This window comes from Scophthalmus maximus, chromosome 12 (genome assembly GCF_022379125.1).
Source record: "Scophthalmus maximus strain ysfricsl-2021 chromosome 12, ASM2237912v1, whole genome shotgun sequence".
NCBI classification, from domain to species: domain Eukaryota; kingdom Metazoa; phylum Chordata; class Actinopteri; order Pleuronectiformes; family Scophthalmidae; genus Scophthalmus; species Scophthalmus maximus.
In genome coordinates this window covers 2,299,463-2,322,921 of record NC_061526.1, presented here as the reverse complement: position 1 = coordinate 2,322,921, position 23,459 = coordinate 2,299,463, and the positions used below count along the sequence as shown (strand labels likewise).

Sequence of the window (23,459 nt, the reverse complement as noted above, 5' to 3'; positions counted from 1 at the left end):
CGGGGTGGGTGTGATTTACATGGCCCGAGACACAGACAACAGCTGACTAACAGGACAAGGAAGAGAGTGAGTGGCTGAGGATCATCTGTGATGTGTCAGCATACACGACCCCCCCCCCTCCACGTGCTCTCTCAAAGCTTTAGTGGCTAAATCCTTTGTGCTGGCATGCAATTACACCGGGGTCAGACTCCAGACTCCAGATCCCCTCCGCATCACTATTGCATTTTTAAGCCGCTAAGTCCATGTGGCGATTCACAATTTGATGCTGCTGATCTGCGATGTTGGCAAGCAACTATAACAATATCATTCTCATAAAGAAAAAGAAAAAAAAGGGGGGGGGATGCAGTCTCCATGGTCACGCGCATCATTTTAGGAGAAAACAGCTGGACAAGGTTGTGGACTGTCTGTTACTTTTGAAATCAAAAATATTTGTTTCGGCTCATATCCAGTAAACATTCACTTCAGTGGAATTTTGTGATTGCCGCTGTAGCCCGCGGGCGCCAGCAAAACATGTATTCAAGGTGTCCCGCTGTTTACGTGGCCTTCTGCACTCGCCCGGGAAGCCGTCCATGTACTTTGATTGGACGGATTAGACTGCGGTTCAGCTGCATCCAATGTACTGTCTAAACTGCAACCAAGTGGTGCACAACAAAAAATTCCCCTCCCACTCCCATTTTAACTGGAGAGAATCGAGTTGTTAACTGGGATTAAAGAAGACGAAGCCGCTCCGTATGCACGCACGCACGCTTTTCTTCACTTACGAAAATGTAACAATCAGTGGCTGACTTATGAAGTATTAAGATTCTCTCCTGGCGTAAATCACCCACAGACCTGTCTCTGGCCCCATCTCTGGCACCTGCTGTTAACTCTGAGAAAGTTCGAGAGAGACACCTGTTTTTGTGGGGTGTTGTCATCCACCAAAGTTATATCGGACTTTTAAGTGTGGGGAACAGAGAAGTGATTTGACGTCATTTCAATTATTCCAACTGTCAGAGTGAGAAACTCCCGGGGGAAATAGAAAATGTGCCTCTGTACAGACCATGAAAGCAAACCCTTAACTAGGCTTTGAGAAATTGTACATGCAAAATTTCTTGACAGCCCTTTGAAGTTATGTTGATGTGACGGAAAAAAACAAAAACAAAAAAAAGCTCTCCACATTTCAGTTCGCGGGCTGTCATGTCGAGATTTGTACTTCTCTGCTGTCAGGGGTATTTAAATTCGTGAACATCAATCAGACTGAATTGTGCTGAATATTTGCAGTTCAGCTTTTCATGAGGACCTGAACTCCTGACTGTGGGGAGGAAACATGAACCCCTGGGGGGGGGGAAAGTCAGGCTTTCAACAATTATATCTGTCAGTGGCCAGAAGTCCAAAGTCAAGTCATATCAAACACAAAAATCACAAAAAAATCTTCTTGGAAAGGCCTTTGTTTCTGTGTATTAACGTGATAAATGTTTATGCCCGATGGCACAATAGTAAAACGTTGCCATTACATTGCATTAACTCTGAAGTCATTACATCAGCCGCTGGCTTGCTACATGGCATCAATAGACCAACCATGCTCACTAATGGACACACAAACACACAATTAATCAATTTAACCATATAAAGGATAAGATTCATAATGACTCCTTTCATCTTTCTCTACTTTACTATTATTTGTTTTAAATGTTTCAGACAGGGAGAAGCATTTGCAAGCAACTGGTAAGGTTTAGTTTTACCACTATCTTAAGATAATTTGTATCTCATACCAATAATAATTTGGGAATTACCACAACTCTTCTGCATATGTGATGTCCTACTGAGGTCGGCAGGAGCTGCCAGATCCAATCAGGGCACATGAGGAAAAGATGTGATTTGAAGTGCCTGAAATTCCCACCCCGGCTCCGGACAGCTGTGACCTTTTCTTTTACACTACTGCAGGCAGGATGTTCAACTATCATCTCCATTTGGCGTGATGTAAATCAATGAGATTTGTTCACAACAAGATCCAAAGGTCATCACCGAGGTGATCAAAAAGAGCTTTTTTTTTATATCTATTCTCTGACGCGACAAACAATTGTTAGGATAAATGCCTGCGGTCAAAATGTCAACTGGTGCTCTTCACAACGCCCCTCCATCATAAATGTTTTTTTAGAAAGGATTTTGGACTTTAATGGACTCCTGGAATCTGTTCACTCCTCTCTGAAAACCTTACGCCAGACTGCCACTGCTGACCTCAGGCCAAATTGACTTTCGACGCCGCAGCTTGTTGATACAATTTTGCAGACAGCAGGGCCCAAATATACCAAATACTGATTCTAAAATAGCCACTGAAGAATAGACCCTCAAAGGCACAATGAGATGGGGGTTCTTTTTTTAGCAAAGTTAAGGTCCCAACTATTTATTCAGCATTTCAAGATATTCATCAAAGTAATGAACACTGACGTGAAAACACAACTGTAGATGTTTTTAAATGCAAAAATAAGTCTCTTGACATTTTTTAAATTAAAAGGGAGGCAAGTGAATGAACCTGGTCAACAGTGTCATTTCTCCTTAAATACACTAGGGGGCAAACAGCCTGAATTAGTAAAAGAAAGCCTTAAAATAATGCAGATAATAATAAAGAACGTAGATCTGTTGAATCAGTTATGAAGATATAATCATTAAAGAATAGTAGTAATAGGAAGGAGAAAAATAAGAAGGAGAACAAGACGGGGAAGGAGACAAAGAAGACAATGAATAAGAATGAGAAGTGAAAAAGGAGAAGGTGAGATAGAAGGAGAAGGAGACCTGGGACCTTTAAATAACTGCAGTGCAACAAAATGGTATTTTATTTGCTTGGTGCTTGAATACCACCTCCTGACAGTCCAAGACCCGGGAACTTTCTGCCTGGCTGGGCACAGTTGGGTGGCCCCCTAAAAGCTCACTCATCTCCCCCTCTTATTCAGGAGATTAACTCATGATTTCCCATTGAGGGAATTAGTGGAGCATGTTCCAAGACATTTTGTTAAATTAAAAGATATTTCCCCACTTTTGGTCTGTGCTGATAATGCGAATCACAAGCGAGCAAGCATGTCCTAAATGAGAAATGTGGAGGAAGCCTAGGCAATAAACCACCTTCTGCTATTCATGTCATCTTATCTCCCACCATCCTGACTGGAATACATTAATAACCGTTATATCAACTTCAAAATATTTTGACCAATATTTGAGGGTCATTTCTTTTTCTTTAATTTGCAAGACGACATTATCCACTACAGTTTTTTTTTTTCGCATCGATGAAAAGCTTGTTCACGACTTGGGTCGATGTTTCTTTTGCGCTCATGTACATTTTTCTGTGTACTGCATTACATAAGCGGTCAAGGCCAGTGCCCAGTGCACACTTATTTCCATACAGTATCCCTTCAATCAGGCTGCGACCTTAACACCACTGATGGAACAATAAATCAAGGAAATTGCAGAGTACTATCTTAATGTTTCGGAAACCTTACAACACACAGAAGTCTATTACGCGGAGGAAATCTCTTTCATGTCAGGGCCGAGCCTTTGTGACAGACTGATACTTCACTTTGTGACCTGTTTCCACAGGACGCAGATTTCTCATTAAATGCTGGGTCTCTCCGTTAGGCAGCACACATGCACAACATTGCAAGTATTCCGTGTGCAGAAATAAAAGACAGGTTAAAAGTCAGTCTGATTTACTTACCAGTGGAATATCTGGAGTAGAGAATTTCAGCCTTCAACTCCTCACTGCTTCTGGCAGGGTACTGATCCCTAAAACACAAAATAAATAAAATTATTCATGCAATGTGAACGCCACAAGATATTCCAGAGCTTGAACTTTTACCAACCACTTAGGAGGACCACGATGGGCCTAAATATATATATTTTCGTGGTAAATGATTTTTCAACTGCAATGCTTTGCATCTCCTGTTAAACGTATTAAAATGTTGTACTTAACATAAATCAGTTGGAAAAGTGAAAAAGATAAACTTTTTCATACCAAATAAATTAAAATCAAAAGCATTGCACACCGTCAGTGACTCCCGGCCTGAAGCCCGTCAGGAATATCATAACAATATGATAGAGAATTAATAATTAAGGAGCTATTTACTGATACGGTATCAGTAGACCGGCTTGAATAATGCACAGGCAGTTGAGGAAGTCTGCTATCTGCAGGAGCACAAGGAGTTGTCAGCTAGTTGGGATCATTATCTCAAAACAAGACCTGTACTACAAAGCCAACGGATAACAGCCCGGCATAATTAGATTGGCGGGTCTGCCTTGTGTGCATTTATGTTAAATGGGCCTTGCTATTCTTAGAACCGTTTGTTTGAAGTGTTTAATTATTTAGAAATGGCAGCACTCGCAAGACCTGAAATGAGCAGGCCATGGGATGACAAAGCATCACACAGCTAGAATTGTGTCACAGCTATTTCTGTTTCACTCGTTGCAGAGTACTCGGCTTGTGAAAAAAGAGAAGACAAAAAAAAGAAAACAATTCAGATCAAACAGTCTGTTTCACCTCGTCAGATGCAGCTCAGGTATGGGTCGCAGGTCCTTGGAAGAAAAGTTCTCTACCACAGGTGAGTCGAGGTTTGCCGAGCCATTGCTTAGTCGGTCACTGCTTTCATATCCCGATTCAGTTCGCTGGATCTTCCAGTTGTCACTCCGCACCTTCAGAGTCGCCGTGCCCCTCGCCCTGTCCTTGTCACTGTAGCCGCCCCGGCCATCCGAGTCCAGCGAGCTTCGGCTGCCGCCAGTTTCGTGCCTCTGCTCGTCCTCGTAGATGGTCATCAGGCTCTTGGGTTTACGTTCCTCCCGGCCTCCCCACGTAAACTCTCTGTCTTGCTCGCGGTCGCGGGAGGGCGACTGACTGCTGGGTCTTCTCCTGGGACTGTGCTGCCTCCGCTCCTGACTTAGCGAAGTACCATCAACAGTGCCTCTTACAACACTGTCCACATTTAGCGCCTCCCGCATGGGCTTCCACGGGCGGCTAGACCGGCTGCGACTGTTCCCTCCACTTCCGGGACGATCTCGGGAGTCCTGGCTGCTGTCAGTATCGTATCCATTGGAGGTCTGGTCTGTCTTTCGGCTGTGATGGCCACTGGGCACACTGGGCAGCACTTGGACTCTGGAATGAGCGCGAGAGGGTTCGTGGGAGGAGCGCCCCCCAAAGTGGGGCGTTCGCTCAGTCCGAGTGGGACCTTTTCCTTGGCTGCTGTACAGTCGGGTCTCCAGGTGTTGCTTGAAGCCATTCTCTGGAGGGGAGACGGAGCGGGAGTAGGTCCTGTCCTGGCCCGGATCTGAGGTTGAGTAAGAGGAAGTTTCATCAGGGTTGAACAATGAGATTTTGAACGACAAAGTATATTCTGAAAAGATACTTGAAGTCACTGATTCAAGAACATATTTTAATTTACTATAACAGTGAAACACTTCAAGTTTCTAATCAATTTATCTAACAGATAAGAAATAACCAGGTATATGAATCAAATGTTTTCACCTACATAAAGGTTTTTCCAATTCTACAAACATTTATGTATCAAATTTATCAACTTTTAATCAAGTAAATCAGCACCACAAAACCAATTCAGGTGATTTTTGAGAAGTTTGTCCTACTAAAGGGGATTTTTCACTGCATTTTATTTGACCGTTATGTCCCTCCCCGCTGCACCTGGTGCCAAAAGACAGTGTCATTAATAACGTGAGCAGGACCAAAATATTGACTTTCAGCTGACAACACGACACCGGGACACAAAGCCGTCCTAAAAGAACACAGCGGGTTGGGCAGAGAGTGAGGGACGTGCGTGACGACAACAGCGTAACAGGTGACATTTACGTCTTCAGGTGACAAGGAGGAGGTGTAAATTACGACCGTCGGGGGGGGGTCGATTTGCTTCTGTGGTGCGTACTCGGATGGGTAGCCAGCTCGTGCTGAAGTTACCATGCAGGTATCAATGACAAAAGGTTGCACTGTGCATATACTGTATATATATGTGTGTACATACATGGGTGAGCTACAGGTCTGAACGTGATATTGTGCTGCGGATGTGTGTTTGATGTTCCAAGGACACTCTGAGCCATAATAGCGACTCTCAAAATACATGAGCCAGACATCCTTTACTGCAAACCGGTATTGCACTTGATCTTGCAACCCCTTATTTACCAACACACTCCATAAGCTGGTGTCCAAGATCTCTGAGATGATCTTCTCAAGTTAATTAAAATAATTTATTTTTTAAAGGTGGGGAAAAGGTTGATGATTTCAAGAAAAATTGGAAAGAGTTTAAAAAAAAAGGTAACTTCTCCTACATGTTAGTAAAACTTAGATTGTGCAAATGACCCTCATTCAACACAAATCTATTCCACGCATTATAGCCTATAGCTGACACTGCTTATGTCAGAAGCTGTGTCCTTTGCACTGGAGTCATCATCCAAATCACCAGGAAAGGAAAACAATGGTAACATGTTAACAGGTGATAACAAACAACCCAAAAAAGTACATTTAGTACTTTACTACACCGTCAGCCCCTTGGAATTAACACAATGGAGTTCCTGTTGCTCTGGGTTCTGCTGACCCGTGTGCCAGAGCTAAATCACTTTCAAACATTGCCGTCTGTGTTTTTTCGCTTGGATATATGACACCGGTGAGTTTTTAAGAGCTTCGGCTGCCAGCTCGGTGTTGTCTAGGCGACATACGGCTGTGGATCATTATTGGAAAAATGGTAACAGGTCTGAATTGAATCAGAGATCCTTAGATATTCCCTCAGGTTATCCCACAGTCCATTACAAGTAGGAAAGTAGCTTGAGTTTTTTTTTTTTTTATCCCTGAGAAGTCTTCATAGCAAAGTGCTAGCCTGGGCTGTGGACGTTTACAGAAACAGTAGTGTCACCTTCCGCCACGCCATTCATCACGGCAACGACACTAGCCTCCCTTAGTCTGCTGCATTCAATCATAATGTGACGTGAGCTTGGTGCTAACCCGGGCTACTGCTGTTGACGTGGTAGATTCGGCAGTGTGTCACAATTGTGTTCCTTAATTGAAAGTACTGATGTACTAAAGGAGAATTAAAAGAGCCGCCGAGTCAGCCCACTGATTAGAACAGACACACAAACTCCAATTGAGAAGAACAAGAGGAGGAGACGAGAAAATTGTGGCAAAGTATGAGTTTTTGGGAGTCCTGATCTGATAAAATTTCACAGTATTTTGCTGTTGCTGTTTTTTTTGTATGATTTGTTTAGTTTATCGTGTGTTTTTGTTGTACGTGTTTATGTGCACAACAGAGAGGGGAACCAATGTCTCTGAATTTGAGAGAGTGGGATCAAGGCAGGCTCCAACAGACGTCAGCACTTAATCCCCTTTCTGACACATTTCTCCCGAACCGGGGGTTACATAAGGGCTGGGGGAAGTAGAGGGATAGCCTTTTGTATAGTAAAGCCTCACAATTCACTGCCTGTACAGTATAGTCTACTTCTATTGACGCACATAGCATATGGCATGCCTGCAACCAACCTCTGTAACGCGCCTCCAGCCTCCCTTTGCTGCTCCTGTCGGGCTCTCTTCTGGACGGATGCATCGCCAGCACCTCTCCTGCTCGCTGGGCAACTTCTCGAGAAATCTCCCTGAGGCGACTCTTGGGATCGCTGGTGCCAATTTTCACTAAAAAACAAAAAAAAGATGTAGCAGTATTACCATCAGGAATTCGGCACAATTCCCCCAATGAGGGGACAGGGGGTATATAACTGATGTGACTTGGGGATTTTCACCACAACAGACAGACACCATTGAAAGTATTTTTATCTCAGTGCTGTTGCCACTACATTCTTTTCCTTGTCACTGTTTTCCACCTCTTAGTCCCCAGCACCCCCGAAGGCACTGAGCAGTTGCCGAGTGTGTAGACGGGGGCTAACTTTACAACACATCGTTGTGCTGATGTATACGGTACATTTTGTGCTACGTGAGGGGGGAAAAGCAAGGGTGTGGAAATATGGCCATGCAGAGACTTCTCTCCTCCGTCTCTGGCAGATATTCACCTCGAAACGCAATGATTAGTCACAGCACTGGAAAACATGATCACACTGTGGGTCTGTTTGCTGTCGGGAAATTTCAGCACAAATAACTGTGGGGAGAAGATGATGTTTGCGGGAAAAAAACAAACAACCCTCCATATTCGCTTCAGCACCGACAAAACAGAACGCGTTATACTTTACAACATGATGAATCACGACTTAATAATCTGACCCTGAACTTGACTTTATTTTTTCTCTGTTTTATTGTGCTGAATGCAACACTCCCTCCCCACACCGCAGCTTTACTCACAAGTTTTCAAGCGAAGGGAAATGACGACACATAGACATCAGGGACCTTCACAGCTTTATGCGGCCACAAGTAATGGAACATGCATTTATATCAAAGGAGATTCAATTTTGTTTCATTTTCTAAGGCCTCAATATGCACCCTTCTCCCACCCATGCTTTAAATGTGAGGAGTGTGCGGCTCTTTGTGACCTCTCTCCTCTGAAAAGGTTTCTAATCCCCTCCTGTATTACTAACATGGCTAGATTTAGTTTGAAAGCAGAGATATTAAATTATCTCTTCCTCTGTCTTCCTGTGCCAGATCTGTGTTTGTCCCTGCTCTCTGTGGGGAAAAAAATATTTATAAATGAAGCGGTCTTTCAAGGCTACAACTACAACCAGCACACAATGTGACTTATCTGTATGTTTGCAGTTTCTTCTTGTTCACTACAAGACACTCCATTTCCACAATGACACACTTACTGTGTGTTTAAAAATGTTTGGTTTACACTAATACTTGTTGTTAAAGTTGTAATAACTTGCAGATATTTTTCCAGTGCCCAACAGTTGATTAAACAACATGTTATAATTGAAAACTTTTGGGGTGTAAATCTCTCCCACACATTTACCACTTCCATATTTTCTCCCTTACCTGGTCCCCGTCCTGCGCTGTTCTGAGCGCTGCCCCTGCTGAAGGTCGAAGGGGTTTTCTGTTTGAAGGAGTCTTGGCCCAAAAGAGCGTTCAGATTTTCCCTGGTGAGGTCCAGTTTCTTGGGAGCTTGCACTGGAGAATCAAAGCCTGCAAGAAAAAAAAAAAGGAAACATTCAGGATAAGAGCAGAGCTTATTTTTTCAAGTTCATCGATTAACCTATATTAGATATCAAAGAAATACACAGACTGCACCTGGAACTGAAGAAACATAAGTTACATATCCAAATCCACGCAATATTTTTCTTGTTTTTTTTGAGGATCATCCCGTTTGGTCCAGCGCCCCGTCAGCTCTGATGGGTAGTGAGTGAGTGGCTGCCACAGCTTGGACCTGGGGCGCGGCCAGCATGGAGAGTTGACGGAGGATCTTTAAAGGGGATAAAAACCTCCCCAACCAAACAAATCCAGGGATATATAGTCCAACCAGTGGAGATGTTGGCTGCTGTCATCAACAAATTTTCATTAGTGCCTGCAAAGGCAACTAACATCATCTGGGATTTTGCAGGTCCTGTAAAGAGTTGTTTTTTTTCGCTTGCTGTTGTTTCTCTGAATTTGATTTCCATTTAAAATAACTTGTAAATGAAGCGATTTTTTTATGTATAGTTAAATATATGAGATTAAATTAGATTAGATACATTTGTTCTTAATCAAAAACTTAACTCCACCTTGGTATATAGAGGGGGGGGAAAAAAAAAAAAAATCACACTTTGACTCACAAGCCAAACATTCAACTCAATCGTCAGACTCTAAATTTGTGCTACAAGGCAGACCACTTTGAGTTTTAGCACCAGAAACATTTTGGCTGATGTTGCACTCAGCCCATCCGTGGTGCCAAAACTTACTTCACAGTTTTTCATTTTATTCCCTCCACATCCTGCACCAATTCTTACATCTATAAAGACTAAAACACAGAGGTAGCTGCACACCTCAGCTTTATATTAACGGGTGTTTTATGATACAGCATTACCATCAAATCGGTCACCGGGGATGAGATCATGGTTCCCAAAATGCAACAAAAATAACAACAACGCATTAAGCACAACAGCACTAATAAGCCAGATAAATGCATCTCAAAGGAATTTGTAGTTGTCATTCCCAGAAAAAGACACTAAATCAACGACCCGCCTCATCTGGTGCGGAATAGTTCTTAAGCCAACAGAACTTCTACAGGGGCAAAGCTGATGTTAAGTATGATGAGGACTTTAAATAGCCATCATTACGACCCCCGAGCTGCTCCTCATTAGAGTTTCTGAAACAACCCTGAGGGGACATGTCATACCTTGCACTTGGGACTGGCTGCTGTTTTGTCTTGACGCATCATCTGCGGTGATGGCACTCCCGTCAGGGTTGGCGTAAAAGAGGAGCAGAGGCTGGAAGTGGCCTTTGATACATTTGCTGACTACATCTTTCCACCTGGAGCCGATCTACAGGGGAAAAAAACAAAAAAAACAAAGAAAAGCCGATCAACACACTATCTCTATCAAAATCACACTAGATTTCAGAAAAGCAGACGAATTTTAGACAACATGTAGAATTTTCCATCTGTTTTCATTTTATAAAGTTTTGCTGAATATCTGTAATCTGATATAAAGCATTTAATTTATTTACCTATCCACTAATACCCAGGTCGACTGACATCACCAGAGTCTGAGGTAATCACCAAGTCAAGCTTAATCAAACAAAAGCTGACTGGATCAGTTTTTTTAAATACAAAATCCACTCACAACTTTAAAGCAAAACCTTGCCTTGCTTGTGCACAGGCTAATTTGAGAGTGAATGCAGGGTACTGAGGTCAAATCGCACAATCACAATTAGCTGCGTTGTGTAAGGTGCATGTCTCGCCACAAAGGCAAGCCGCAGGCTAACAGATGCTTGTGTGCTCCTTAATTAAGCAAATGATGGGTGGGGTGGGGGTGCGGGTCATAGAAGGAGGGGAGATAGAAAGATGAGGTAAAGAAGAACCAATGCTAAGCAAAAAAGCGAAACAAAGGAAAGTGTGCATGCTGCAGATATGGCTTGGGTTTCAAAAAATAATCAGAGCAAATGGATTGCTGGTGAAGGAATATGCACTTGAACAATGTGTGTGCCTTGTGTTTTCTAAATGTAAATTATATATTTTTTTAATCCTGGTGCTGGTTAGTCTTCTACTCCTGGCATGCGCTGTAAAGGGTTAACTTATCAGGAACTTATCTATCATTTAACACTGATGAATTTATTCAGAATAACAAAATCCTAATGATTTCGGGGTCAGAGGTTTACAGTTATTCTGTCAGCTGCCACTCAGAATTCCGGTTCTTGTTACTATTTGCGAGTGTCTTATCATTTTTAATCCATATTGTGTTTATGCACTGGAAAAGCAGCGATCAGGTTACACTACAGTAGTCATTTTGCAAATGGGATTTGGGGAATTACAGAAAATGCTGGCAAATTCCGATTCCAGGTATGGACTTGGAAGGCGCCAAGTACTGTAGTACAAGTACTGTAGCTCCTTCGTCTCAGTCGGGGGTGGGGGCTGCACACGCAGCACAAGTGGCTGATGGATTGACACAGAGCCAGCCAGCCGCTGCACCGCAGTCCCCGAGAAAATTGTTTGAATGTGAGACAAAAAAAAAAAAGGTCTGCTAGCGTGTGCACCGGCACAGAAATAAATATCCAGCATTGACAAAATTTGATGGAAAGGATTCACAAACTATCTAACCTGTCCAAACGAACGTGCAGACACCTTTACCTTGCATCTCAGCATTCTCAGTGACCCTTTAACTCTTATCTAGTGAAGGAGTCTGCAAAAAAAAGATCTTCACTGGTTTAGCTACACTTCACTGCAGCAGTGCTGACAGAGTTGGGGAATTGCAATGGAAATTGGGGTGGGGGTTGGGGGGTTAGATGACTGTTCAGTGTCATAAAGGCTCATCAACCCAAAGGCTCATGAAGGGCAATCGATGTGGCCCTTATTGGGAGATAAAGAGAACTGGTGATGGAGAGAAGAGATGGAATATCACTACTCTCTGCTGCTACTTGCCATCACAAAACCATGTTTTACTTAGACATAATAGCACAGTTTTAAGAAAAGAGAATTCGTGAATTGAGGTTTATCTGTATTAACCTGATGAACTGTGAACATTGTAGACAAATATCCTCTGAAAACCTTAAACTAAAAGTCAATTCTTTTTTGTTACAAGATGTAAATAAACTAATTTAGATTAAGACTAAGGGCTTCCTGTGCTCTTTATTCACTTGATCCTTGCATTCCTCTATAAAACACATTCAAATAAATATTTTTTTAGGTGTGTTGGAATAGCTCTATTTGGTCAGAATAACTGTGTTGCTGTTTGGGCAAAATCAGTTATTTGTTTTTGAAAAATGATTATTTTTTAAATCTGTAAAATTTGTTGAAAAAGAAACTGTTTCGATCTTCCGACGTACAAGTTGACATTTTTCAGACTAAGATATTCAATTTACAATGACGTAAAACAACGAAATGCAGCATATTCACAGAAGCTGGAACTGATAAATTACTAATTCATAGTTGTTGCTTAATTTTCCGTCCGTAACCTGAACGCACTAACCGATAATTTCGTCAATAGTATACATTTTCTGACCTCTTTCACCGTTGCATCATCGAAGAAGACCCATTTGGAGGACTTGGTGTGAAAGGCGAAGGCACAGTAGTGGCGGCTGGAATAGCAGATCATCCCCACAAGCAGCAGCTCTCCCTTTTTGGCATGTTCATCTGTTACCCTGTAGAAGAGCTGTGTCCACACACACGCACACACACAAACACATAAATATAAATTCATCAGCATCAACGCTACAGTTAGTGGGCAGGCACGTGAGTGATGTTGATAGCTAGGGGAGGATCAGTTACTCCATCGGGTAATAGATTAAGGTCTGAGGGAATGAACTGACAATCAGCATAAATAAGGGCTGGTTTAAATCAGCACTGTCATTGCAGCACTTAATATCTAGACTTGTACTAAAAAAGTATTCTTAGTATTATATGAAGTATTGGTTTTTTTTATGTAAAGGAATAATATACAAATTTCAGAGAAAAATAAAGAATTGGGAAAAAATATTTAGCACACACATGGAGAACGTGTCACTTGTTTCTCCCTCACAAGTATCAGGCACAGCCTGTCTCTCCCTTTCACTTTCTCAAACAACAGATTTCAAAGCAAATGAAAGGGGTGGAGGGCTCCCTTTAATACCTAATAAAGTCACATGAATTGCTCCCTGATGAATCAAGGCCTTTGTGCCATACTAGAAAGGGAAGGGGGGGTGGGTGTCTGAAAAAAAAATCTTCTGATGGTATGCTTTCCATACACGCAAGAGGGAGCCGTCAGATAAACAGTTTGAAAACTTTAATAAAGAAGTTACGTAATGTGTGGAGCATGCCCCGATCTGAACAACACCGATTGATTTCTTTTTTTTTTGCTCCTGAAGCTCATCTACCAAACACAGTGGACTGATATGAACAGGCTATTGAGGAATATTTACAATGCAGGCAACTTAATGTCACACTGAGGATGTGACTGTATGGACAGAAAACAAGAACACATGGCCACATTTGTGCATTACATCAGTATGACAATATCTTCAAGACAATTTAGGTTCTCTGTTTATAGTTATGTAAATTATAGACTGTATGTTATTGTAAATATGTAACGAGGGGTCGCAAGTGCAAGCTCTATATTGTATTTGTTAATTGGAAATAATTATTTAACTATTAAGGGGTAGGATTAAATAAGTTTATACTTCTTCCTACTCCATTTCGCGCATGTAAATTAAAGGAAAAATGTCTTCTTTTTTTCTATTTTGTTGGATTTGTTTTCAACAACTGCTGTTGTCTTTTTGTTGTTGTTGAATTTTTCATCCTCGAAATAAATAAATAAATAAATAATAAAAGTTGATATAAGCAGTACAAAAAAAAAAGAAAAAATCTGAGACATTTCATCTCCTCTATCAAAGTAACATCAAATCAGTCCACATGTTCCTTCACACACATGCTCAGGAAAACAGAGTTGAGGGAAGGGGCTTTTTGATCAGCGGCTCGGGCAAACTGGGCATTGGGCGCTGACTGCTTACGCAACGGCTCCGACTTACAGAGAACTAAATCCCCACTTTATTTCCCGCATACGTTTGATTGCACCAAAACAAACTGAGCCTAAAACAGGCAACAAAACTAAATGGAAGCTGTGCAAGTGGACCGATTCCAGCGAGACCAACTGAACCATGCCTGGAGAGAGTTATTTAATATTGTGTTAATTAATTATTTCCATCTGAAATCTGTTTTTTTTTATCTTAATTTTCAATCTGACCACTTTAAAAACAAAAACAAAGATTCTTTTATTTTTGTGAAAAACAACCTCCAACTCTCAAAAATGTTGGTATTGAAATTCCACCCCACTTTCAGATCAAAATATAAAAGACAGCAAAAACTATAAGATTGGAAAGTGCCCATAAATTGTTGATTAAATGATGCTTACTGCAGAGAGACTGAGATGAGGTCCAAGTGAGCGGATAACATCCTCAGTGAGGTCCGACTGGTCAGAGTCCCAGACGAAGCCTATGGTTACTATTTCTGGGGAGTTCATGAGGACACGTCTGATTTTAATCCTCTGACCACAGTTGCTCTAGAAAAGAAATACAAAGACTATGGTTATACACATATACGGTAATAAATGTATAAAAGTAAACTACAAAACTGGCTTGTCAGTAACAGTGGAAAATAAAAAAGCTTTTGTGGACCTCCCTAAAACGGCTCAGCAAATATAAGAAACATTTAATGGAGAAAATAGAAGCCAAGTTTTTTGATGAAAAGCTTTTGCGGCCAACTGGTGCACGCGTAAAACTTACAGGACAATTACGGAGGTCCCCTATTGTACTCGCTGCTTGTAACAGATCCCCGAACGACTCGTCTCTCCGCTGAAGCACCTGTTGACTGAGAAAGACGAGATGACAGAGTGAGAGACCGAGATTAAGAAGAGAGGGGGAAAAGAAACTGTTACGTATGAAATGTCTGATAAAAAGTTCACATGTGACAAAACTTGTAGAAAGTCAAAAGTGGAGTGGACAGCAGGACGGAAGAAAAGGGCAAAGAAAGTTTCACACTGCCTGTGCCTTACCAGAGTGCAGTGGTGGAGACATAATGCACCAGCTCAGTAAACGGCAGTGGATCGGATGACGCCCCACAGCTACGGCACACAGACTGCACAGGGGAGAGAAAGAGAGACTAAGAGGGGGACAACAATATAAACCGGTGTGAGCCACTGCCAAGGACTTATTATCAAGTCGGCATGTCATCAGAAATGTTTACCCTCCAACAAAACTCTCCTTTAGTTGCAAAAAAAGGCAATAAATAAAGACATCCCAGATTTGCTGCATTCCTTGCGTAGTAAAGTGTGTTTTTTTTCTGCATCCTTTTTAGTCCCAAACTTAAATTATTAACATTATCGGGCATTCATTTTCATTTCTGAAGTTATCAATCTCCCACTGACACAGGCAATCCTCATTTAGGCTTTTATAATATTTGCCTGATTTGAGTGCACTGGAGTCGAGGCAGAACTAAATCCACTGTGCATCCCTGCGGGGTTTTAGCCCAGAGGCACATTATCCTGTTTGATTCGGCGATAGACCTGGTTTGGGACACTGACAGAGTCGGCGAGGAGCATCACAACCACAGGGCAGGGCGGTGTCTGTGTTGTGCAGGAATTTATGTGTACACCATCTGTGATTTATCTGGAAGTGCTGCTGCAGCATTGTGGAATCTGACCAGAAACACCCTCCTTATTCCACAGGGGCGACCCAGTCTCAAAACATGACGGATTGGATTTCTACTGTCTCAGACAGTGATTCATGTACCTGTCTCTCTGTCTGTGTGTGTGTCTGTGTGTGTGTGTGTGTGTGTGTGTGTGTGTGAGACTTAATCCTAACACTGAGTGGTGTGTGTTTTCAGCTTGTGCATTACTGTAGAGGCTCTGCAAAAACAAACACTGTATGAACAAAAACATCTGCAAAAAAAAAAGGTACGCCTCTTCTCTAGAAAAGAAAATACATCAGCCTGAATTACTAACATTCCTTTTTTTTTACAGATTGGTGGAGCAAGAAAAAATAAAAACAATTATTACAAGTAAAATTTTGAGCAATGCTGTCTAACGTTTTACTGACCTGCTCGTAAACAGACATGGCAAACTTCTGATGCGTGATGCAAGACTTTGAAGTGCAGGCGTCCGTCTCCTCAGGCACAATGTGCAGGTGGATCCTCTCCAGTATGTTTTCCTGTGAAAGAACAGGGGATCTGTCAGGTATGGGACAAATATTTTACAACTCAGTTATTGTAAAACAACTTCTTTAAAATCACCATAGGCTATTTCATTTTTTACTTTTTTACCTCCAGTACAAATATGTCCCAGAGTAAATCTGCAGTGCAATGGGACACTGCAATCTGGGAGACATTTTTGTAAACCTGACATCACAAGGAAGACATTTAAAGAGCAACACTGTTTTAGCTCCCTCCCGAGTGCTTGTGAGTTTATTAAATATTAAGGCTGTGAGGTAGGCCTGCAAAGGGCAAAGGCACAACTTCACAGCCTGTTAACCTGTCCCTGGCTAACACCTCACATAAATTCCTCACCTGCATGTGGCTGCCAGCGCGTCAAATGGCGAACCATCGTGGCAAAGATCTTTGTGGGAGTAAGAATTAAGATCGTCTAAGAACGATAGCCACTAGCTTCAGTTTGAGTAAAAAGTTTGCTCTTGAGTTTTTATATGAAGGGAGTTTGCAGGGAGAGAAAGAAATAAAGAACCAGAGCACCAGAGACCTGCTTTCTCAGCATTTAACTAACAGTATGTGTTTGTGGGTAATTTCTTATTTGAGAATGCTCACTGTTACCATACAGTACAGTCCTTTCCGCTTCTGCTCCAGAGACATTAGCTTTTGTTTATCCATTGCTGTGTAATTGAACTTCCTAAGTGGATAAACAGTGGTTTGTGGGATAAAATCAGGATACATCTGTGCTTACGGGGTACGCTGTCATCTAGCACAAGTTATCAGTGGAATTAAGCTTGATGGACAGAAGAAAAAAGCAAAACAAAGGATGATAATGCGGCAGAGTATGTTTTATATTTGTAGTTTGGAGTTAAAGTAAATCTGGAACAAAAGAATAAAGCTGAAAATTACACTGCAGTTAGGGGGGAAAAAAAAGTTCTGATTAGGCTGAACAATGCTTTGGCCAAAAGCAGCAGAAAACTGGAACCGATATATAAAAACGATGAGGTTGCATGAAATCAGATTTTTTTTTAAAGCTCAGAAACGATGCGGAAGAATGTGGTGGCACAGAACGAGGAGGTTCAAACACAGCGTTTTTGGCGCTTATATAACCTGTCATGATGATATTTAGAGGCAATGTGGCAGGGGGTGATGGGAGGGGAAGGGAGGGACAGAAGCTCTTTCAGTGACCTCGCCAAACAGTTTGTTGCAGTGCATTACCCGAACTGCGTGGCAGCACACCACATAAACATACACACACACATCCCTTTTCCATACGCGAGTCTCCTTCCCCCAGGAAAAGCCGGGTTGCCACAGGAACTTACAAAGCACTCTGCGGCATCATCCATGAAGCCCAGCTGGAAGCGGTGCTCGTCCTTAAAAGTCTCTGCCAAGGCATGACGCAGGTTGTCGGAGGGCAGGGCTCGCTCCCGGCTGTGCTGGAACTGGGAGAAAATGCCCTGAAGAAGAGAGCAAGGGCTAGTTTGCACATGGACTGGGGGACAATTTGTTTACCAAAATCATCTGTGTCACCCTCACTGCTCAATACGCAGTCTCGATGTGTGACTTAACAAGTGGCCGCATCCGCGACACAAACGGCGCCAGCACAGTTGATTCTCACCGACTTCGCCCTACCTTTAACGCACAAAAAATGCACGACTCTCCTAAGCAGAAGTGTCCAGGTAGCTGCCTCAAGCTGCGTCTGAAGATGTCCAGATGCCATAGTACCTTCACAAGGAAAAGAGGAGGTTGTCAGGAAGTTTTTACACTAAAAAGCTTCATACTCACCTTTATTTTGGAGCATTTCTTAAAAAACAATATAAAACGAATAAAGGGCATCAAAGGCAAATAGCCATGAGAAGCTCCAAGGCTTATCTTTCTTTTAAAAGATAATGTTATAATGTACAGAGGTGTTATTTAGGCGGGGGACGGGGGGTGAGGGTATTTCTTATGTAAGGCATTTGGGCATCATCTGCAAGGTCATGAGGATGAGGAGCGGGCGACAGGGACAACTCCCTCACAGAAACAAAGTCTGAAGGTAATGATCATCTTCAACCAGCTCATCCGTCGTCTCAGCCTCTGAGTCACAGTCACAAAGACTGACCTCACTGTGTGGCTGACCGCGGTAACGAGCCGACTCACCAGCCAGTGTCCCACTAGTCAAAAAGCAACCGTCAAGCACATGCTTGACATACATACATGAATTTAGTCAGTGACTAAGCTTTGAATTTCTTAAATAGATTATATTTTTGATATGTGTAGCTTCTGCAGGACGGGTACAACAAGTCAAAAAATAAGGTTATCTTATGCGATTGTTACTATTCTGTGCAGCTCTAAATATATTTTTTGCAGAGAAATTGAGTATTTGTCAAATATTTTAATTCACACGATCAACAATCAATTCACAGAGCAGACCCACCTGCACCGCACTGTTGAGGAAGCAGCTGTTCTGGCCGGGCTCATTCAGCAGTCCCTTGGTGGGGGCCAGCGACAGCATGCTCCCCGGCTGGTACGATTTCCCCAGATTGCCCCCCGGCTTCCTGAAGAACTTGACCCATGCCATTGGACAGCAGGGTCTGCCTTCGGACAGGTGGGATGGTCAGATAACAGGGCGGGGTGGGGTGGGGCTGGGATCAGATCCCTGGGCCCCCGAGGGAGGGAGTCCCGACAGTCTGAGGCTACGTTATTCCGCGGGTTGCAACAGCTGTCCTGCTACACATGGGCTTCTAGTCCATTTCTGCAGCTCATGTAGAAGCTTATTTTACTGAATCTTCAATTTAGAACTCGTTACCATGCATTAAAAAAATCAGCACAAAAAAATTACAATCCAAGTCTTTGTTTTGGGAAGCCTTTGATGATCAGCGGTCTGATACTTCTGATGAGGTGCACTTTGACCACGAAGGAACACGCCTCAGTCATCCTGTCGTCTTGATGGTTCTCCCCAAAGCTTCAAAGCAGCTTCAGTACGGATGGTGAACTCCCGTAAACAAATTTTGCCACATGGTCCCTGCTGTGACTGAAGGCGTTCACTCGCAGTGAGGCTTTATCCAGGCAGGACAGCAAACATAGCAGGTCTGTGTTAGAGAAAGACAAATAAGATTAAATGAGATTTTAGATGGCAACAATGGAGCTTATTATCAGTTACTGCTTTTTCAAGTAAGCATTTGCTGTTTTCTAGTATATTTAATTGATTTTTTTGACCATTTTTTGTACAAGAATGTTGAAGTTGTTTTATAATAACGGAGATATATATTATGGATCTGCGCAGATGCTTTTCAATGTTTTCAAGGTCAGATGTTAAACTGGACATGTCCACAAAGCTTATACATTAACTTTTACAAACACCCTTTGCACTGGAGGGCGTCAAGTACTCAAACCTAGGTTTGCACATAAACATTCAGGCAAATTTATTGACGAAGATCATGTTCAATTGAAGCAAAATTCGCTTAGTCATGTACATGATAACTGTACATTAGGAATACAAAGAGTAGGAAAATACTACACAGCATTAACACTCAGTCGACGGTAAAAGTGCTGCTATCTGCTCGACTTCATTCGGTTCCAATTACTGGTGCTCAGGAGAAATAAACCACCAGCATCACCTTCTGTAAAGAACTGCTGTCACCGCTGACGGCAGTCTTCCCCAGCCCTCAGCATTGATAAATGCGGAGCACAGTCTATGCCAGCTCTCAATATTGATTGCTCAACCAACCAAGTGCTACAATCCACCAATTACAACATTACATTTTCCAATTCATGATTTAATCAGGAAAACATAAAGCAGAATTACAAATAGCCATTGCGGGTAATCAGAGCCCAAAATCTTTAAAATAGCTTATTTTGCAGCTAGAAAATAAAAATGTTTTTTGTTTTAGAAATGGAAAAAAATCCTGTAAATTCTCATATATGAAGATATTTTCCTCTCAATTTTGAATAGGGTGTTTTCCTGCATTCAGGGGAAAGTGCAAAAATCTCTTGTAAAATCCTGCTTCAAGTTTTGTTTTTGTCAGTTTGCCTTGCATTGTCATTCTTTCATAAACACAACTACAAAAGAGCACCAGCCTGACCTATTTATTTTTTCTAACATGAGATGAGCGGTGGAGGAAAATATGACAAACCGCCGAAGATGCAGTTCAATTTGGGGATACTTGCAGCCCATGCATCTTCTACAACATAATGAGTAACACCAACAAAATTTACAATGAATGTGCACCCTGCAGTGAAAGCAGTGCCGAACACAGGGATTTGATGGATGAATATGCTTTTGCAGAGTGAGGCAGCAGAAGATGTGTCTAGGTTACTACATTAGTGAATACCCCAAGAGGAACATACAGTCCCAAACTGTATTTTGATTTTTAAAGGACATTCTTTGGTGTCATTCTGAATGATAACAAAGCTCGCTGTGTGACTTTATGTGAAACTGAAGTTGTGACAAAACAGATGTGCTTCAAGCACCGAAAAAAAAGTACAGAGAAGCAACAATGAGCAATAGTTCCCTCTGTGATACATGGTGATTCATTCAGCTTTAGTCACTCACACCTAAAAAAAAAGAACCTCAAAGAAAAAAAGAACATTTTGTTATTCAGAGTGAGGACAAAAAATACTGCCCTACTTAGAACAAACAATGAAACTTCCCTCCTGTAACAGTCTCAAGAACCAGACACAAGTTTCAGCCAAAACCAGTTGGACAACGTTGCCGTCCTGGAATTTAAGGAATCCTCAATGGATGACAATGTCGCAACGCTGTAACCTTCCAGCAGGTTAATGGTGCGACGTGAAGTTCAGCATTAACAGTCATCTTAACATGATTTAACCAGACTGTATATAAAAATGGACGTAGTCAACTGGTCCAGAAAGTCAAGCCAATGAAAAAGTGCCTGAAACCAGTTTTCTCTGGAATGACCAGCAGAGGGCGACTCCACTGGTTGCATATAGAAATGCTTTTAATAGAAATCTATGAAAAAATGACTTTCCTCAGGAATTTACAAGCTCAATCTCTAGTTTCAGGGATTCTTCAATAGAGTATGATGTTCCTTTGGTAAATTGTGGTCTCATTTAGAGAAATGGATACGGTGTGATTGACAGCTAGTACTGTCCAATGGCTGCATGTCGCAGGTGTTGGTGGACGTGGAGCGGACAAGCCGTCAGTCAGGCCCAACTATCGCTCCTCAAAATATAATGACTTCTTGTTTCAAAAAAACAAGTTGGCGCTGGCCAAATTGCTCAACTCGAGGCTTCAAAACGAATCACACGCAAACCGATGGGTGACGTCACGGTGGGTTGCCACTCCGACATAACCTCCCTGCCTGTTACCTTGCAAGTGTCTCTATAACAACAGCCTTCCACCGCACTTACTAAAAAGCTCAGAGTTTCCCAAGAGCTGCTTTTTTCGGATTAGTTTCAGGGGTGGAGGGACAAGTATACACAAGGAAAAGTGTACACTTCACCCAGACAAGCCAATTTTACCAACGGTATCACGTGCTCTGACAAGTTGACACTATGTATATATGTCTTTAAAATCTCTTTCCAAGCACATATGGGCACATCGACAACTTGATATCATGCAATAAAACGGAAAAAACAATGTTACTCTTATGTGCCTTAACATTTCTTTGATGAGGGAAACAACTTACAAGTGAGGCACTAGTACCGGTTCCATCATTCTTATATTTGAATAACAATATTATTAATATCCTTTATTCTTATTGCGGGGTGTCAACAATCACTGCGGCACCACAGTCACTCCAGGTCAAATTAAACCCTGATCCATATTACAAATCATTGATTTCCTACAAAACAAAGAAGGGGATTTATTGCTGTTTCTGCAGATAACACAATAACACCCAGCATCGGCAAACGTCAGGCTGACGGCACCGAGAATGAAGTCAACGTATGCTTTGAATTGTGACACTGCTGACAACAGCTTGAGTAAATATTCGAAAACTGTGTAAAAACTATCCGATCCTTTATTGCATTGTGGTGGTCCACTTGAAAAAGTGCCAACCTCACTTATGCTAAACCCTCTTTAGGTCTGAATGAAATTGGCACTTGCTGACCACAATTATTTTAATATAACAAGATTATGCTCCGTTGCTTAAGGACAAGGAGCATCATTTTAACACAGAAGAAAAAAGGAAAATACCAGGTTCCCTTTAAGCATGTTTGTCATTTGATTTTCATTTTTGATGTGATGAGACTATAGCTGTGGAGAACTCAGAACAAAAATGTCAACCTCACCGTGTAGTGGTTGCACTGCGGGACACCAAATTCATTTTTTGACTTGCTGAGTTACAATCCAGAGAAGTTAAAGTGGCACACACTGTACTGTACCCAACTTTCGAGCCGGGATACAGAGTGACTGGCAACAAGGATTTATGTAAATTGTCTGCACAGGTGGCTGTGCCAACATGAACATTAGCTCTGCAGTCCTGTATACTGTTATGTTTTATGAAATTGTAATACAAAAATCTTGTTTTCAAAAATTTAAAAATAGATCCCTCATGATCAAAGTCAACAGACATCTTTCTTTGTTTGTGAAACTAGGTGGAGAAAAAGACTCGACTGGCTGGTCATAATGCTGTCCAGAAGCCAGGATTACGTCATTGACTCATGTAAATCAAGACGGCTGTTGACACCCTTCCATTTCGAGCCTCACTGGTGAATGACACAATTTTCTTAGGCTGATTTTACTTTCTTGTATTGTAAATACCAAATGTATGTTTTTGTTTTTCATGGAACAGTCGGAATTCCTCTCGACAGGTAATCAAAATGAGTTGACCCTGGCTTTTTCAATCCAGCTATAATTTGCACATGAACCAAGCCGAGTTACATCACATGCAACGCTGAGAGATGAAGAGCAGTGTACTTTGATATGAGAGAAGATGAGAGATAAAATCAGATTAAATCATTAATCGCCTTGGGGAAATAAGGTTGTCAAAAATAAATATTCGGAGAACTGAATGATACGCCCATTCAACAAAAAAGGAAAGAAAAAGCAATAAAGAGCATAAAAAAGGGAAAAAATCAACCACCAAAAGGAATACTATACTATTAAAATCTATTAAAATATCTTAACATGTTAAATATAAAACTAACGTAACCATAATACGGACTATATTTAAAACATTTTACTGTTACCAGCAAAATTGTTTTTACTGTTGGTGCAGAGATATTTTTCACTGTGTAGATATATATATATATATATATATT

The 23,459-nt window shown here is 41.7% G+C and overlaps 1 protein-coding gene across 3 annotated transcripts in view; it reads right to left on the bottom strand.

Moving 5' to 3' along the window:
• LOC118287711 (inactive ubiquitin carboxyl-terminal hydrolase 53) overlaps window positions 1-23,459 on the bottom strand; it is a 31,764-nt gene that overhangs the window by 3,108 nt on the left and 5,197 nt on the right. For all 3 annotated transcript variants that reach the window (XM_047336335.1, XM_035613181.2, XM_047336336.1), the window contains 13 exons: window positions 18,670-19,324; window positions 17,886-17,978; window positions 17,576-17,710; window positions 16,151-16,261; window positions 15,109-15,191; window positions 14,840-14,924; window positions 14,470-14,616; window positions 12,586-12,735; window positions 10,266-10,410; window positions 8,930-9,076; window positions 7,496-7,642; window positions 4,508-5,288; window positions 3,689-3,756 (listed from right to left, as the gene is read on the bottom strand). In XM_047336335.1, coding sequence (XP_047192291.1) covers window positions 3,689-3,756; window positions 4,508-5,288; window positions 7,496-7,642; window positions 8,930-9,076; window positions 10,266-10,410; window positions 12,586-12,735; window positions 14,470-14,616; window positions 14,840-14,924; window positions 15,109-15,191; window positions 16,151-16,261; window positions 17,576-17,710; window positions 17,886-17,978; window positions 18,670-18,813 — 2,236 coding nt within the window. In that variant the 5' untranslated portion in view covers window positions 18,814-19,324. The remainder of the gene's footprint in view (window positions 1-3,688; window positions 3,757-4,507; window positions 5,289-7,495; window positions 7,643-8,929; window positions 9,077-10,265; window positions 10,411-12,585; window positions 12,736-14,469; window positions 14,617-14,839; window positions 14,925-15,108; window positions 15,192-16,150; window positions 16,262-17,575; window positions 17,711-17,885; window positions 17,979-18,669; window positions 19,325-23,459) is intronic.